At 42.6% G+C, this 17035-nt stretch overlaps 1 protein-coding gene across 4 annotated transcripts in view; it reads left to right on the forward strand.

Annotated features, from left to right (window-relative positions):
- The window catches only part of PPP1CB (protein phosphatase 1 catalytic subunit beta), a 1120416-nt gene that overhangs the window by 842421 nt on the left and 260960 nt on the right, over positions 1-17035 (forward strand). For all 4 annotated transcript variants that reach the window (XM_044059903.1, XM_044059904.1, XM_044059905.1 and 1 more), the window contains exon 7: positions 2525-2659. In XM_044059903.1, coding sequence (XP_043915838.1) covers positions 2525-2659 — 135 coding nt within the window. The remainder of the gene's footprint in view (positions 1-2524; positions 2660-17035) is intronic.

Here is a 17035-nt window from a genome sequence, read left to right on the forward strand (position 1 = left end):
AAGCAAATGGGGGAGCCCAGACCTAGATCTATTTGCCTCCCTCCAGAACTACCAGTTGAACAAATTTTGCACAAGGACTCCCCACAAAAAAGCCTGGAAAGTGGAAGCTCTGTCCTTCAGCTGGAAAAACCTATCAGTCTACGCCTTTCCCCCTCTGCCTCTGCTCTCCAAAGTTCTGCTAAAAGTCAAACAGGACAAACCAAGAATGATTTTTATTGCTCCAGACTGGCTACGCCAACACTGGTACCCACTCCTGCGCAGTGTCACAAATATCTCCCTGGCATCTGCCTCAGACACCTTCCTTACTGTCTCAGCAGGAGAACCAAACTCTGCACCCTCAGCTCCAAACATTGAACCTTGCAGCTTGGCTAATCACTTAAATTCACCCTTAGCATCCCTCAGCAAACCTGTGATGGATGTCATCTTGGAGGCGAGAAGACCTATTACTAGAAAATCTTATGCTGACAAATGGAAAAGATTCTGTGCCTGGAACCGATCTTTAGGGATGAGCACAGCAGCGCCCAATTTACCTCAGATTTTGCAATACTTAACTGAGATGCTTCACAAGGGCCTGTGTTTTTCCTCTATTAAAACCCGCGCTTCAGCTATTTCAGCTCACTATAACACAGAACCCACCCCTCTTTCCTCATCCCCTGCTCAAGCAGCATCTCAGAGGGGCAAAGAACTGGAGAGCTCCTACCCCTGCCTTGGGGCCTTCATTTTGTTTTGGAGAAGCTCACTCTACCTCCTTTTGAGCCAGCTGCTACTGCAGACTTAAAATGACTTTCTTGGAAAACAGCCTTCCTTTTAGCAATCACTTCAGCTAGGAGGATATCTAAATTACAGACCCTTATGGCAGTGGAGCCTTTCATCATCTTTATGCGGACAGGGTATCTCTGAGGACCAATCCATCCTTCATGCCCAAAGTGGTTTCCAGTGTGGCTTGGACAGAACTAAACTTCGAAGAAAATCTGAACAATTGCTAGTAGCATTTGCTGCTGGGGCAGAGGGGAAGGCTGTTTTAAATCAAACCATTTCTAAATGGATAAGCCATTGCATTCATTTCAGCTATAAGCACCATGGAAAACCTATCCTCCAGGGGATCGGATCTCATTCCACCAGGGCTGCATTTACTTCTGCAACCTTTCTCAGAGGTGTTCCTACCCAGGGATATTCTAGAAGCTGCTACTTGGAGTTCTGTACATACTTTCACAAATCATTACGATTTATCAATTTTCTCTATATCCAGAGCTGGCTTTGTCACTGCTGTCTTGCTGGTCCTAATGCTGTATAACTTCCTCCTCCCAACCATAGCTTTGGGAATCTACCCAAATGTGATGACTGCAACAGTGAAACACGAAGAACATAGTACAGTTGTGTAGACTTACCGTAAATGTAGATGTTCAAGTGTATTCACTGTTGCAGTCCTTGTTACCCTCCCTCCATCTCCCTGTTTTTTCTCTGGCTATACCTCTACTTTCTTTTACTATGCTTAAAAGCCTTTTTGGTGTATTTGCTTTTGGTTGGAGGTATATTTTTGTGGTTTTTAATTTTATTTGCTCCCCATTTGGGGGGCACCTGACATCTGGGGCAAGAAAACTGATGTAATGACGTCTGCTGCACGTTATATACCCCTGACAACCTGACGTCATGGAAGAAGGGACAGCAACCGACACAGGAGCCAAGATTTTGTTAATCAGGCCGACTGAGGGCAACCTGCCAGCAGATTACCCAAATGTAATGACTGCAACAGTGAATACACTCGAACGTCTACATTTATGGTAAGTGTACATTTATGGTAAGTGTACACAACTGTACTTAAAATGTAAGGACATAATTTGATTCTATCAAAAAGCATGGTCTCCACCCATTGGTAGTTAGTGCAAACTTCCAGAGCTATGTTGGAGGGAATGAGTTAATGTCTTCATTGGGTAAACCCTGTATTGGTTACATCCAGTTATAATTTGTTAAAATTTATGTACTGAATAGTTTTATCCAAGTAAGGTATTTTGAAGTCTTAAGTCTGGTGTGATGGCAGTGTTCGTACAGACTGTTATATCCAGATGTGCTGTATGTGATATTGGCGAATACCACCACTTAACAGACTAAATGCAAATAAGGAAAAATGAGAGAGAAAACCTTGGGTGAGAGTGCATTTGTGGAAACTTGGTATTAATCGCCTTCTGACTGGAGTGTGCAGAGTAATTGTATCCTTAAATGAGAGGAAAATGTGCTAGAAGTTCAGGTGCATGCTGGAATTTTAGCAAAATGTCTTCGTCATGCAAGACAGATTAATGTTTAGAAAGTTGTCTATATTTTGATTGAATGGCGTCAATTGGCACAACTTTGATGCATTGTGTTTTTCAGAGTGGCATTGTTACGTTTTTATACACTGGTTTCAAACTTCTACATTGTTACAGCCAGTTAAACCTGTATGAAATTTTAAATGTATGTGAAATACATTTCTTTTAGATTCAGTTACTTATCAGTGGTTCACAGAAGTATTTTGTTAACTTACTTTCAGGTGGTAGAAGATGGGTATGAATTTTTCGCTAAGCGACAACTGGTAACTCTCTTTTCAGCCCCAAATTACTGTGGTGAATTTGACAATGCTGGCGGTATGATGAGCGTGGATGAAACACTAATGTGTTCATTTCAGGTAAAGTGTAGTATTATCTTTGACTAGTTTTGTGCTTGTGGTTTCTCCAAAATCTTAAGAATATGCTGCATTTGAAGACTGAAAAAAGACAATAATGGTAGATTTGTGGTATACGGGCTGTTGGCAAGGATTGAGGACTACAGTGGCATGTGTTTACATTCTACCTAAAACTGCTATTATGGAGTTTAAGAAAATATTGGGAGAAATCAGCTTTCAGCAGGGAATATTACTTATAGATGGGAACTGGAACCGGATTTGCAATAGGGAAGATGTATCAGGGGACCTAGAAGGGAAATGTAACAAATGAGGGTAGATTTCTGAAGAATTTTATGACCATATTGGGTTCCTATCGTATGATCGAAAATTGTAAATGGCGAACGCGTATTGAGCGAACCAGATTGGTCGAAACGTCGCACGCTTAACACAGAAATCGCCGTAGGGAATATTTTCCCTTTACTTCAGTGCAGTGCGATCTCTGAGTAGGAATATTTAAGTAGCGGGGGTGTGGGGGGTGCAGGGGGACTTGCCCCCTGCCTACAGCGTTTAGAAAAGTATAGTTTTTTATTTTTATTTTTTTATATTTTCGGAATTTCAAACATCGCTCATATGGTGTTCGATGTTTGAAACTTTCGAAAATATATTATAGACCCGAAAGTATTTGGTAAGGAAGATATGAATTCAGTAGTAGGATCGTATTGCTACCCAAGGCACAATAAATGGGTTAGAGAAGGTGGTAGTTGTATTTCACAGGAACATGTGCATTTAATCTAAGGTGTTGACACACATCTAATACGCGTTTTCAGATCATGCACTAAGATAAAAATGCAGGTCAATGAAAGAAGAGTGAGACCATGGTGCTTCCTGACTTGCATATTTGAAAAGAGAGGAATTTAAGGAATGGGTAGTGGAATTTTAGAGTTGTTTATTAGAGAAGATAAAAATATCTTCAGAAGTTATAGCTAGTGAATGGGATAAAATGAAAGTGGAGTTTAAAAACAGGGTCGAAGTAGAGATGATTAAGAAGTAATAGGAATTACTCTGAGGAGTTGACAAAGATTAACATATTGCAGAATATGGAGAATCTCACAGAACAAGGAGTCACAAATAAAGAATGATAGAGAAAGTAAGGGAGTATTTGGATAACATGTATGAGTTTAGAAAGATTGCTGTTAAGCAACTATTTCTTTAACTCAAGAGCACAAACACAGATTGAAATCCAGCTGATGAACTCAATCTAGCCGCACAAGCTTCCATGTCAATTTAGGAGAATAAACCCAGTCCTCTATCTACAATCTCATGTTTTCTTATTTCGGAAGTTGAACAAAACCACTAATGTCTTCCTTTTGTTTTTCAAAAGCTTTATTTTTGAAGAGCGTCCAACGTAGGTAGGTACAGTCTCTCAACTTGAGGAATTCTCTGTGCTTATTTTCTGATAGCTCGAGCATAAAAACTTCTAGCGCAATGATGTAGGGAACAGAAAGTAGAAAGGGTTGTTGCCAGACTTAAAGCCTATAACAAGAAACGTAACCAAAGATCCTGTAGAAGTATTAGAGATATTTTGGAAGTTTTACGAAAATTTGTATTAAGCGGAGAAATGTGGAAATCAAGAACTAGTACAAATGGAAATATTTATGAAAGAAATATGCCAAGGTTAGAGGTAGATGAGGGTACACAACAAACAGCATAGAAGGAGATGAGATCAAAACGGTGAAGTGTAATAAATCTTCAGGAAAGTCTCCAGGAACAGATGGTGTTCTTTGGATGTTAAGAAGAAAGTGATAAAGATTTGGGAGATTTTTGTTTAACCTTATTTTTAAAGGAGGGTTGGCACCAACATCTTGGGAGAAAGCTGTGTTGGTGACTGTATTACCCAAGGATAGTAAAGACTCGCCAGACCCAGCATTATATAGACCCATTTCACTTTTAAACCTTTAATTATAAAGTGTTTGGCTGTACTAATTAAAAGAATAGCAGTGATGTTGCCAGTATTGATGTGTATCAGTTGTGGGTGGGGGGGCAAACGTTTAACAAGATTAATAGAAAAACAGTTATCGAGAGGGAAGCAGAATATAAGAAAATATCGCTGCTGTTGGAGGGTCTTGATGCAGTGAAAACATTTGACCAAGTAAGCAGGGATTTCATGAGTAGGGCAAAGGAAGCATTTATATTCCCTGATACAGTAATAAGGTTTGTTAGGATGATATATAAAGAACCAGAAACAAGAATTAGTGTTTGTGTGTGTGTGGGGGTGGGGGGGGTCTCTGATGCATTGTTTGAACACAGGAACACCAGGCACATCTTCTTTCCCCTTTGTTTTATATTTAGAGCCACTGGCAAAGAACATAATGGACTCAGAAATGCATACATATAAATAATATGGTAATTAAGCAAAACTGACTATAGATTCATAGGTATATACTAGGCTAATGATCACCAGTGCCTTTATAAGCCTAGCCATGATGTATCTTGACTGCTGGAAAGGTTCATAGGTTAGTACTAGGCTAGTTGCCCTTGTGAGCTATTTTAAGCCTAGCCAGTTTCCCTTTCAAAGGTGAGAATCAACCCCTGTACTTTATGCAGTGAGGTAAAGGCATTAGCTGTTGTATACCAACCCCTCAAACCAAAACTCCAACCCTTCCACATGTAGCAGTGGAAGCTACAGGCCCTGATAATGTTTGAAGTGATGATGCCTAGTTTAAAAGACCAGTACTGTGATTCCCGAGCTACAGAGCCAGACAACTTTACTAGCAGGTAATATTATTTTATGCTGATAATCCTAGAAAAAGGACACTGGCCCCAGAGCTTGGACCGAAGCTCCAAAGGTGGTGGTGTTTCCATATTCATAAAGGATGCGCACACCTCCAGACTGGTAGCCCAATATAACGCATCAGCGATACTTCAGGTGCAGCTAACAATTGGGTAAGACGGCGATTCAGGTCGTAGCCTGTTATAGGTCCCCAACCATGTCCCAAAATGCACACTCCACATTCTTAAGCACCCTGGAGAATATTAGGGTCCAACCTAACACACACATACTGGTCGACTTCAACTGCCCCTCCATTAACTGGGAAAACTACTCATATATCAATATACTTGCCAGTTTCCTGGAATTCATTAATTCCAATGCCCTGGACCAGCTCGTTCTTACCCCCAGTAGAGGTAGCAATATCCTTGACCTGGTCATTACTAACATGGGCGACCGTTGTTCTACACAAATAGTCAACTCCTCCCTGGTTAGATCCGACCACGAACTAATCACCTTGGAAATCCTCATTCCCCCCCCCCCTTACACACACACACACACACACACACACACACACACACACACACACACACACACACACACACTCACACACACACACTCACACACACACACACACTCACACACACACACACTCACACACACACACACACACTCACACACACACACTCACACACACACACTCACACGCACTCACACACACGCACTCACACACGCACTCACACACACGCACTCACACACACGCACTCACACACACGCACTCACACACACGCACTCACACACACGCACTCGCGGGTGTAACCACCATGAAAATCTTCTCCAAAGCTAAAAACAGAAGTGGCTAGCTTCACGGCACCCATGCAAATGGAGAATAGTTGAATGACCATTCGAATCCTACACCAATGCACTGTACGAATAAGTACACAAATGCATGGATCTCACCATACCCAATAGAACCAAGACTCTCTCCTCCAAAAAAGGGAAGCCAATCTGGTGGCCCCCTGCCATAAACAAACTCTACAACAGAAGGAGGAAACTGATGCGGAATAAGGTGAAGTCCCAAGACTGGAAAAACGCCCTTATCAGTCTCAACAAAAAGTTTAATCATCAAATCCTCTAAAGCTAGCTATGAAAACAGAACTGCAGCAGACAGTAAAGACAACCACAAGGTCTTCTATAGTTATGTAAAGAATCTCCACAGCAATACCCAGATTTGCTCTGAGCTACTGCACAATGGTACCTCCTATACCAAGCCAACAGATATTGCAAGTATACTGGTCAACCGATTCAGTGCCAACTTTACCCCCCCCCCCCCAAAGGACCAATCACAATACCAGTAGATTGCCAGGCACACGATATTTACTGCTGCACAGTTTAAAACAGCACTGTCTAAGGCTAAGAATACAGCTTCTATGGGACCTGACAATATCCCTGGCTGTGTTCTACATGAACTACAGAGTGAACTGGCACCTCACCTCTGTGCCCTATTCAGTCACAGCCTCACCTCAGGCTTTGTTCCTACCGAATGGAGCACTGCTATAGTCATCCCTCTCCTCAACGAAGGAGTGGCTACAGACCCTGGGAACTATCTCCCCATTAGCCTGACAAGTCCGATATGTAAAGCAATGGAACCCATCTTCAAGGACCTAATAAACAAGGATATAGGGAATCTCCAGACTCTGGATCCCACACAGTTTGGTTTTGTGAAGGGTAGATCATGCCTGCTCAACTTGGTCGACTTCTTTGAGTCAAGTCACGAGAGCTGTGGATGAAGGCAAGGTGGTTCATACAGCCTAACTTGATCTGGCCAAGGCCTTTGATACCATTCCCCACTCAGGAATCATAGAAAAACTCACTAAGCTAGGCATCAAAATCTATATCACTAGGTGGGTTGCAAACTGGCTCACAGAACCCACAGTGTGAAAGTAGCTGACTCCAAGTCAGACTGCCGACCAGTCATGAGTGGAGTCCCATAGGGGATCGGTCCTGGTTCCTCTCCTGTTTGGTATCTACTTCTCAGACGTCCAGGCCAACACAAAGGGACTCTGGCTGACAAAGTTCACAGACGATTGCAAGTTGGGAGCCATTATTAACTCCCCAAGGTGATGTTGACATCCTACAGAAAGGCCTCACTGAGACTAACGACTGGTGTCAGAACCATGGCCTTATGCTCAATGCCAAAAAATCTGTCCTCATTCTCTTTGGGGAAAAACCCAGTTCCCATGAATTACCACATTGATGGTAGTTCATTGAACACAGAAGGCATTATAAGAGATCTGGGAACACAGGTTGATAGCAACCTCTCTTTTTACCACGACATTGCCACTGTTTTTAGAAAGTCCTTCAGTGTGGCACATCTCATTACCAAGGGTTTTGCATCCAGGAAGAAAGAGGTCATTGTCTCCCTCTACTCTTCCCTCATTAGGTTAGGCCAGTCATTGAGTACAATGTCCAGTTTGGCATGTACCTCACTAGACACCTGCAACAACTGGAGAAGCCACAAAAGTACCTCACAAAGAGGATACTAGGCCTTAAACACTTATCCTGTATGGACAGACTAAAAAAAAACTCCAACTATTCTCCGTGTCATATCGCCTACTTAGAGGCGATCTTTGCTTGATGTACAAAGCCATGTCTGGCCCAGCTCTGTTAAAAATACTACATCTAAAGAAATCCCAATCCCTCTACACCACACACTCCAGAGACCTCAACCTCATTACTACAATCAACAGTACGTGCTGGAGGGACAGGTTCATAACCCAGAGACTGCCCATGCTATGGAATAAACTTCCCATACTTGTCAAAACAGAGTACCTCACTGGCCCTCTTCATGAGAAACCTTGAGTGGATGGAAAATAGAAAATTCACTCCAGGGATCACTCCAGTGGCTCTACTCGACAGAGGCACTGGGAACTAAGGTCTGGTGTCACGATGCCAGGGTAATCCCATGGGCTAGGCTTGTAAAGGCTCTAGGGCCATTAGCCTAGTACACACCTTTGAACATCTCAGTGTTGTGGAACATTTTGAGACAGTTTCAAGTCTTTTTGGGATATAAAATTAATGACAAAAAAGCTATAGCAGTAAATTATGTACCCACACATAAATTGGTTCAGCAATACCCATATTTATGGGGACGTAAGATTATGTATTTAGTAGTATGTATTAAAAGGGCTTCTATTGTGGCATCTGAGGATATGTGAGAAGAGACTAAACATAAGATAATACAAAAGCTGAGAAAATGGAAGCTCTTACCTATGTGTATGGATAGCAAGATACAAGCAGTAAAAATTTTTCTGATTTTATGTGCTGGTCAGGCATATTTTTCGTCAACGAGATGAGATGTAGACAATAGAATTTTAAGGAATGTATCTGGGAAGGGAAGAGGGCAAGAGTTAAGTGGGATAAGTTGATCCTTCCAATAGAATAAGGTGGTTTACGATTACCTGATTTTAAGGGATATTTCAGAGCTACACAGTTAAAGCTCATACACAAAACACAAGCAGAAGGCTACAATTCAAAGTGGAAAGGGATGATGATGAAGTGGAGATGAGGAGTTCAAGAAATAAAGTGGAATCCTGGGTGCAGATCTTTAAGGAGAATGGTAACTGTGCAGAATATTACATTCATAAAGTAGCTGTAGTTTTATTGGTCATTTTGGGTCAATTCTAAACTCCTTGATCTCTCTCATAAAACCCTACAACTCTCTTTTTGCGCGGTTTTCCGCACTGAGCAGTGCCGCCTCAACAGGTTTAAACTATTCCAGCACCACAAAGGTCTGCTCTTCACTTTTTCCCTTAGAACTGTTCAAACTCTCAAAGTAGTCACTCTATTCTCTTTCTAAAGCCCTGCACTTGCTCAGCTCTTATAAGGAAACATTAACTAACTAAAGCACTACACCCTCCTTGACTTCTCATAAGTATTAGGCTCCCGATTGGTCCTTCCTGATCAAGTGAAAAATCAGTTCCCTTCCCTAATCTGATCAGTAAAAAAACAGTTTCCTATACTAATCTGGTATGTCCCAAGGGTCAGTTTCAAGGTTACTCTCCAGTCCAGCTGGTGAATCTGGGAATTTTGAGGCAATTCTACAATTGCCTTATGTACACAGACAACCCTCTCCTCCTTCCAACAAACTCCAATACATGTGAGAGATGCAGTTACACAGCCAAACTGTAGGCAGAGCTCTCTCAACCCAAGACTGGCACAGTCAGTCAGGAGGAAAAGGTAACCACCCACACCACAAATCCAGTCTCACACAGACCTATTGCATCTGCATACCCAACACATAAATGCACACAAACTGAAAAAATGTAGGAACCAAATAAAAAACCACACTCTGGCAAAATAAACGTAGTGCTTTCATCCACTTTAATGACGTGAACTTCATCAGAAACCATGAACAATCACCTACCCCTCCTGTAATACTTAATTACAGGAAATGATGTAACGTATAATGATTTACTAAATTAAATGTCTATAATAAAAAAACTACATTGACAGATCTAAACACCGAATAATGTGACAAATGATAAAAATATTTTCAGTTGAACAAAATATATCATAACATTTGTATTATCTATACATAAGGAAACACTTTACGTTGATAACTTCGTTTAGACCCGGGAATACATCGGCTCCAAAAAGAAGCTGCCACAAATCTCTCACATTTAGCACTGATTTTTCTGCTGAGAAAGTGAACACCATTTGTACGTTAATGGAATTGGTGCTTGACAATAACTTTTTCAGCTTCAGTAGGGTACTGTACAAACAATTGTCAGGTGTAGCTATGGGGGCAAGAGTTGCACCGGCTTTTGCCAACATAGTTATGGCGAATTGGGAGCACAAGTTTCTTAAGTCACATCCTAGTTATAACAAGGTTGAACTTTATTTCAGATAATAGATGATTTGTTTTTTCTGTGGTCAGGGGACCATTCAGAATTTGTAGATTTGGTCACTGATCTTAACAATACCACAGATTTTTTATTCTTCAAAATAGGAGGATTTGGTAAGCAAATCAACTTTTTGGATTTGGCTTTAAGTATAGACCATACATGTGTTCATTAAAGTAGCTTTTTTCCAGTATACAACGTTTTAGTGCTGGTTTTTCACTGAAGACGTAAAGAGGAGTCTGTCTACTAACACTGGTTCTGAACATCATTTTTGTGTGGTGGTGTGGACTAGGACCAAGCTGGTGATCCTCTTTTGATTTTACAAGTTTTTTGTGCTTTTGTCGGGTTCTATAGACCATACCACCAGACAATTTAATAGTAGAATTTATAGAAAGTCTTGTTTTGCAAATCAATACTTGCACAAGGACAGTTTGCACCCAGCACACATGAAAAAGGGTGTCATTAAGGGGCGAATGATTAGATTGAGCAGGTTAACTTCTGAGGACAACACTTTTTTGGATGAGCTGACTTTCCTTAGACAGCAGTTTATTCAAAGGGGTTATGATGAAAGATGGTTAGAGGTAATAGAAAATGAGGTTTCTACTTTGAGAGATGGGGTAGCCAAACCTATTCTGACTTCGTGATATAGTGGTGGGACCCCCAGGAAGTTTAAGTAACAATGGGAATCAGAATATACAAGAATTTCAAACTGCCTTTCCTCTGCCAATAGTGAATGAAATATGGTTCATAAAAGAGGTTATAGAGAGGAATTGGAGAAATATCCTTGGGAACAAGGATTTGACTATATCCTTGGGTCCACTACCAAAGTTGACATATAAGAAGGTTACAAATATTAAGCAGATGTTAGAATCATCTAAGACGTCAGATAAGGACAACACCAGGGTGGGTTGCACTAAAAAAGGAACGTTTGCAAGTAAGAACTGCAAACGATGTAGGTTCATCAGTAATTCATCTTTCATCACACTGGAACATTTGGGGCAGACTTTTTGGGCTAATAAATATTTCAACTGTCACAGTGAAAATGTAGTGTATATAGTTACCTGTTTCACATGTAAAAATTATTACATTGGTAAAACTAAAAGAGTTTTAAAACGTAGGATATATGAGCATGCCTTGGCAATAAAGAAAAAAGATAAAAATAATTCATTAGCCAGACATGCACTTTCCTGCATAAATTTTAAGAAGATGTTCATCGTGCATACAGCTGCAGTCATAACAGATGGGTTCTCCTGCCTTCAGGTGGGTCCTCGGTCGGCCGAATTCCAAAGTCTAGGTCCGACGTCTGTTGTCGTCGCTTCTTCCCTGACGTCAGTGCGACAGGGGTATAAAAGAACCAGCCGATGCCATTTTCTTCAGTCTTTCTTGCCGCGCGGTGCCCGAAGCAGAAGCAGTTCGCAAGTGCCGGTCGGCCAGCTCCTGAGATTACGAAAAATTTGGAACCGAAGTCTTCTTAAAAGCTAAGTACCCCGTTGGGGAAACTTTTTCTTGCCTCAGACCGATGTCAGACAAAGTTAATAATTGTATTTCTTGTGGGAAGCAAATACCACATAAGGATTTCCATTCCCTCTGTATACCTTGTTTAGGCCCAGACCACAATGTCTCGGTCAGTCGCTTTTGTGCTACATTCAACAAACGCACTATTAAGCGTCGGGCGGAGTTCGCCCAGCATTATTTTGGGAAAGCATTTAACTATACTATGTCGTCGGATACTCAGACTCCGGTTTTGTCTAAAAAATGCAAAGACAAGGACCGACACCCGAGGTCTGCGGCCTCTACCGACACCACGCCAAAGCTGACTACACGTGGTCCGGTTCTCAGCGAGGCGCCTACGCAGCCCCTGATTACCAACAACACATCTTTGGCGGTGTCTCCTGTACCCGAGGTCGCAGGCTCCTCGGCCCACACCCTGACTACAGATACCAAAGCCACGCTTGGCGTTGAAATGCAGAATGTGGACAGGTCCACCTCCAGTCAAGGTGTCTTCAGACCTTCCTCTTCTTTCTCCATCAAGGCTTTCACCAAGTCTAAAGCTACCATGCACCCTAAGAGACCAGCTACACAGGGCCCATCTCCAGCCCCATGCCTAAGAAACAGATGCTTAAAATGGCTGAGGATTTAATTACTTTAATCAGAGGTTCTCAGCCACCTCCGGACAAAAGACCCAGAGTGGTGGAAGATTCCCCCTCCTCTGATCAGGGCTCCATTATTTCAGAGCACTCTGATTATCAGGAACAGTCTTACTCCCCTTTTGAAGACTCTGATGCAGAGGAATCTATTCCTTCTGTATCGCCCCCCTGAGGATTACTCATTTGGTGAAACTCTGCATACCTTAAGGGAACACTTCCACTGGGAAGGCCAGGATTATTCAGATTCCAAGAAAAGGCTCAGGGAATTTCTTTTGTTACCCCAGCACAGGCCTCTGGCTATACCTCCTGTCCTGGACATCCTAGATGATGTTTACTCGGAGGCCTGCCTTAACCCGGACTCTCTTCCTCCAGCTCCAGTTAAGCCTGACAGGTACTACAGGGTTCCTGACTCACACCAATTTCTATACAAAATCCATGCTGCTGACCTAGAAACCATCTCACAGGGGCCCAAGGGAGTTAAAGCCTCCATTGCCAAAAACCCATTGCCTTCCGAGATAGATTCCAGATCCTTAGAAAGGTGGGGAAAAAAGGTATATACCTCTGCTACCTTATCCATGAGGGCCTTAAACTGTCAGTTTCATATGCTAAAATACCAACAGTTTCTGTTATCTCAATTGAAAAGTAAAATGTCACAACCTGAACAACCAGACATGAAGGAGTTGCAGGATTTGATGCATAGTGCAGAACAAGTGGGTAAACATACCTTACAATGTGGTTTTGATGCTCTAGAGGCCTCATGTAGAGCTGCTGTGACAGGCTCAGTCATACATAGGCATGCCTGGCTCAAGGAACAAGCCTTGCCTGATCATGTCGAAGCTAAATTACTAGACGCCCCTCTTCAAAAGGATGTACTATTTGGGGCAAATGCTGAGGAAGTATTACGGAAAATGGAGGAAAAGGCTAAATCAATGCAAACTGTGAAAGAATTTCTGCAGGTTCAACCCCCACGTTTTAGTAGAAATTGGCCTTCCAAAAACTGGTCCTTTCCTGCCACAGACAGACCCCAAAGAGGCAGATACAGGCGCCCGAGGGGCAGAGGACAAACACAAGGCTCGTACAGAGGCAGACAATGGCAAGCTCCTACACAGAGGTGGTGAGGACAACTCGCAATCTTTCAGAAAGCAAAACCAATGACTTTCCCCTTTGCATGCCAACCAGGTCTCAAATGGCAGCCCCTTAGGAGGAAAGCTGGCACTATTCTCAAAAAATTGGCATATTGTCTCAAAGGACAAATGGATCCTGAACATTATAAACAGAGGCTACAAATTCCATTTTCATACCCTTCCAAAAATGAAAGGCATGCCAAACCTGCCACACAATCAAAGGGCAGAGGCACAAAAGCAAATTTCAGATCTTATAAACATGAAAGCTATTCAAGAGGTACCTACACACGAACAAGGTCAAGGTTTTTATTCCAGGCTATTTCTGGTGCCAAGGAAGGGAAAAGATTGGAGACCTATTTTGGATCTTTCCATCCTAAACACATTTTTACTCGTACCAAAATTCAAGATGCTCACTCTACAGCAACTTCTTCCCATGCTGGGCAAGGAGTCTTGGCTGGTAACATTGGACCTCAAGGAGGCATACCTGCATGTCCCAGTCAGACAAAATTGCAGAAGATACCTCAGATTTCTTGCAGGTTCAACCCATTATCAATTCTCTGCATTGCCCTTTGGTTTATCTACTGCGCCCAGAGTATTCACGAAATGCCTGGCATCAGTAATTGCCTACTGCAGACTTCAAGGGATACAAATATACCCTTATTTGGACGTCTGCCTGATCCAAGCGGACAGCAAGCACATTCTTCTGACACATCTGGCTTATGTAATAATGTTATTAAACTCTCTAGGATACACAGTCAACAAAGAGAAATCAAGACTTAATACCCTCTCGGAAGATAATTTTCCTGGGTGCCAATTTGGACACAAACACCCAGATGACCTACCTCACGCCAGAGAAGCAGGAGCAACTAATTCAATATTTCAGAACACTGGCAAATTGCACCAGGCTGACTGCAAGGAAAATCCTGCAGGCTCTGGGATTCATGGCATCTTGCATCTTACTAATCCCATGTGCAAAGCTGCATATGAGAAAACTACAATGGTACCTAAAAAACATACGGTCTCAACACAGCCACAGTTTGGAAACAATAATACCACTAATTCCATGTCTGCAAAAGGAATTTCTGTGGTGGGCTCAAGCATGCCAAACACAGGTCTTCCGTTCAGCAAGCCTCAAGCAAATCAAGTCATCACAACAGACGCCTCTGACTACGCCTGGGGGGTGCACATAACAGACCGGTGCATTCAGGGCAAATGGACCCAAAAAGAAAAGCACCTTCACATCAATCAAAAAGAAATGCTAGCAGTGATAAATGCTATTATAGCTTTCAAGGACTTTCTACAACCAGGTCAGCTATTGATAAGAACAGACAACACCACAGTTATGTGGTACATAAACAAGCAGGGAGGAACACATTCTTATCCCCTATGCAGACTGGCCATGTCACTTTGGAACATGGCCATGGACTTACAAATGGAACTACAAGCACAGTACTTGCCAGGCAAAAAAACACGCTGGCAGACAACCTAAGCAGGAATATGACAGATCCTCACGAATGGAAGTTGCATCCAAAAGTTTTTACAGAAATAATCCAAGAATGGGGAAGGCCAGACATAGATCTCTTTGCCTCCTACAAAAATCATCAATTGACAAAATTCTGCTCAAGGATCTTCCATCCAAAGGCCTGGAGAGTGGACGCCCTCTCTTTCAGTTGGACATCAATGACAGTTTATGCCTTCCCACCTCTTCCTCTGCTGCCCAAAGTCCTATTGAAGACCAGAGCAGACAGACCAAAGATGATCCTCATTGCTCCGGACTGGCCAAGGCAACACTGGTACCCACTCCTGAGGAGCCTGACGCATTCCCCACCATGGACCCTGCCTCTAATGCCTCTTCTGACTCAGCACAGCTTCAAAACTCTTCACAGTCAGCTGAAAACACTCAATCTAGCCGCATGGAAGATTCCTTAGCATCGCAGCAGGCCCTGCTTTCCAAGGAGGTGCAGGATGTCATTTTGGAGGCCAGAAGGCCATCGACTAGAAAAGCTTACTCTGCAAAATGGAAACGTTTTTGTGTTTGGAATGAGAAAAAGGGCCAGTGCCCTGGAAAACTGAATTTACCTCAAATACTACAATATTTGGCTGAACTGCTAAGCAGTGGACTTTCGTTCTCCACCATCAAAATCCATGCCTCAGCCATTTCTGCAGAATACAACACTGATCCACCTTTATTCTCTCACCCTCTAAGACAGTTCCTCAGAGGGGCTAAGAATTTAAGACCTCCAAGAAAACAACCAATACCTGCTTGGGATCTTAATTTCATTCTGGAAAAACTGACTTTGCCTCCTTTTGAGCCAGCTGCCTCATCAGATTTACAATATTTGTCCTGGAAAACAGCTTTCCTTCTGGCTATCACTTCAGCTCGTAGAGTTTCAGAACTACAGGCTCTTATGGCTGTCCAGCCTTTTATCTTCCATCAGGACAGAGTTTCATTACGTACCAACCCGTCCTTTATGCCTTAAGTGGTATCCAGGGTAGCTTTAAATCAAGCCATACATTTACCTACTTTGTATCCTAATCCTCAAAACAAAGGGGAGAGATTACTGCATTCCTTGGACATCCACAGACAACTGCGTTATTATTTGGACAGCTTTTTGTGGCCTATGTGGTAGGAGTTCAAGGAAAGCCAATATCCAAACAGACAATCTCAAAATGGATAGCCCACTGCATACGCTTTTGCTATTCCTTTCATGGCAAAACTGTACCTACAGGCATTAGAACTCATTCTACCAGGGCCACAGCCACCTCCGCAGCCTTCCTCAGAGGAGTTCCTACCAAGGATATTTTAGAAGCAGCCACTTGGAGTTCTGTGCATACCTTCTCCAAGCACTACAACCTACCATTATACTCCAAATCTAGAGCAGGCTTTGCCACTGCAGTCTTGCAGGGCATTTTGGCTCCTCCTAGCTCCACCTAGTGCCTACCACCCCTTTCTTAGCTTTGGGATTCTACCCATCTGTTATGACTGCAGCTCTATGCACGATGAGCATAGTACAGTTTTGTACCTACCATAAATGTAGATGTTAGAGTGCTAATGCAGCTGCAGTCAAGGTTTCCCTCCCTCCTTCCCCTCTAGAGGTATTCTTTTATGGTGTATTTGCTTGCAACTACTGGTCTTTGATTATATTGCATTGCATTATTACATAATTTTATGTATTGCCTTCTTTCTGGGGGCACCTGACATCTGGGGCAAGAAACTGAAGAAAATGGCGTCGGCTGGTTCTTTTATACCCCTGTCACACTGACGTCAGGGAAGAAGCGACGACAATGGACGCCGGACCTAGACTTTGGAATTCGGCCGACTGAGGACCCGCCTGACGGCAGGAGAACCCATCTGTTATGACTGCAGCTGTATTAGCACTCGAACATCTACATTTATTGTAGGTACAAAACTGTACTTTTGAATTTTTTGCTTTAGATTTTGTAGACGAAGGAAGATT

Source organism: Protopterus annectens, chromosome 1.part2 (assembly GCF_019279795.1).
Source record: "Protopterus annectens isolate FY-2018-M chromosome 1.part2, PAN1.0, whole genome shotgun sequence".
Classification (NCBI taxonomy): domain Eukaryota; kingdom Metazoa; phylum Chordata; order Ceratodontiformes; family Protopteridae; genus Protopterus; species Protopterus annectens.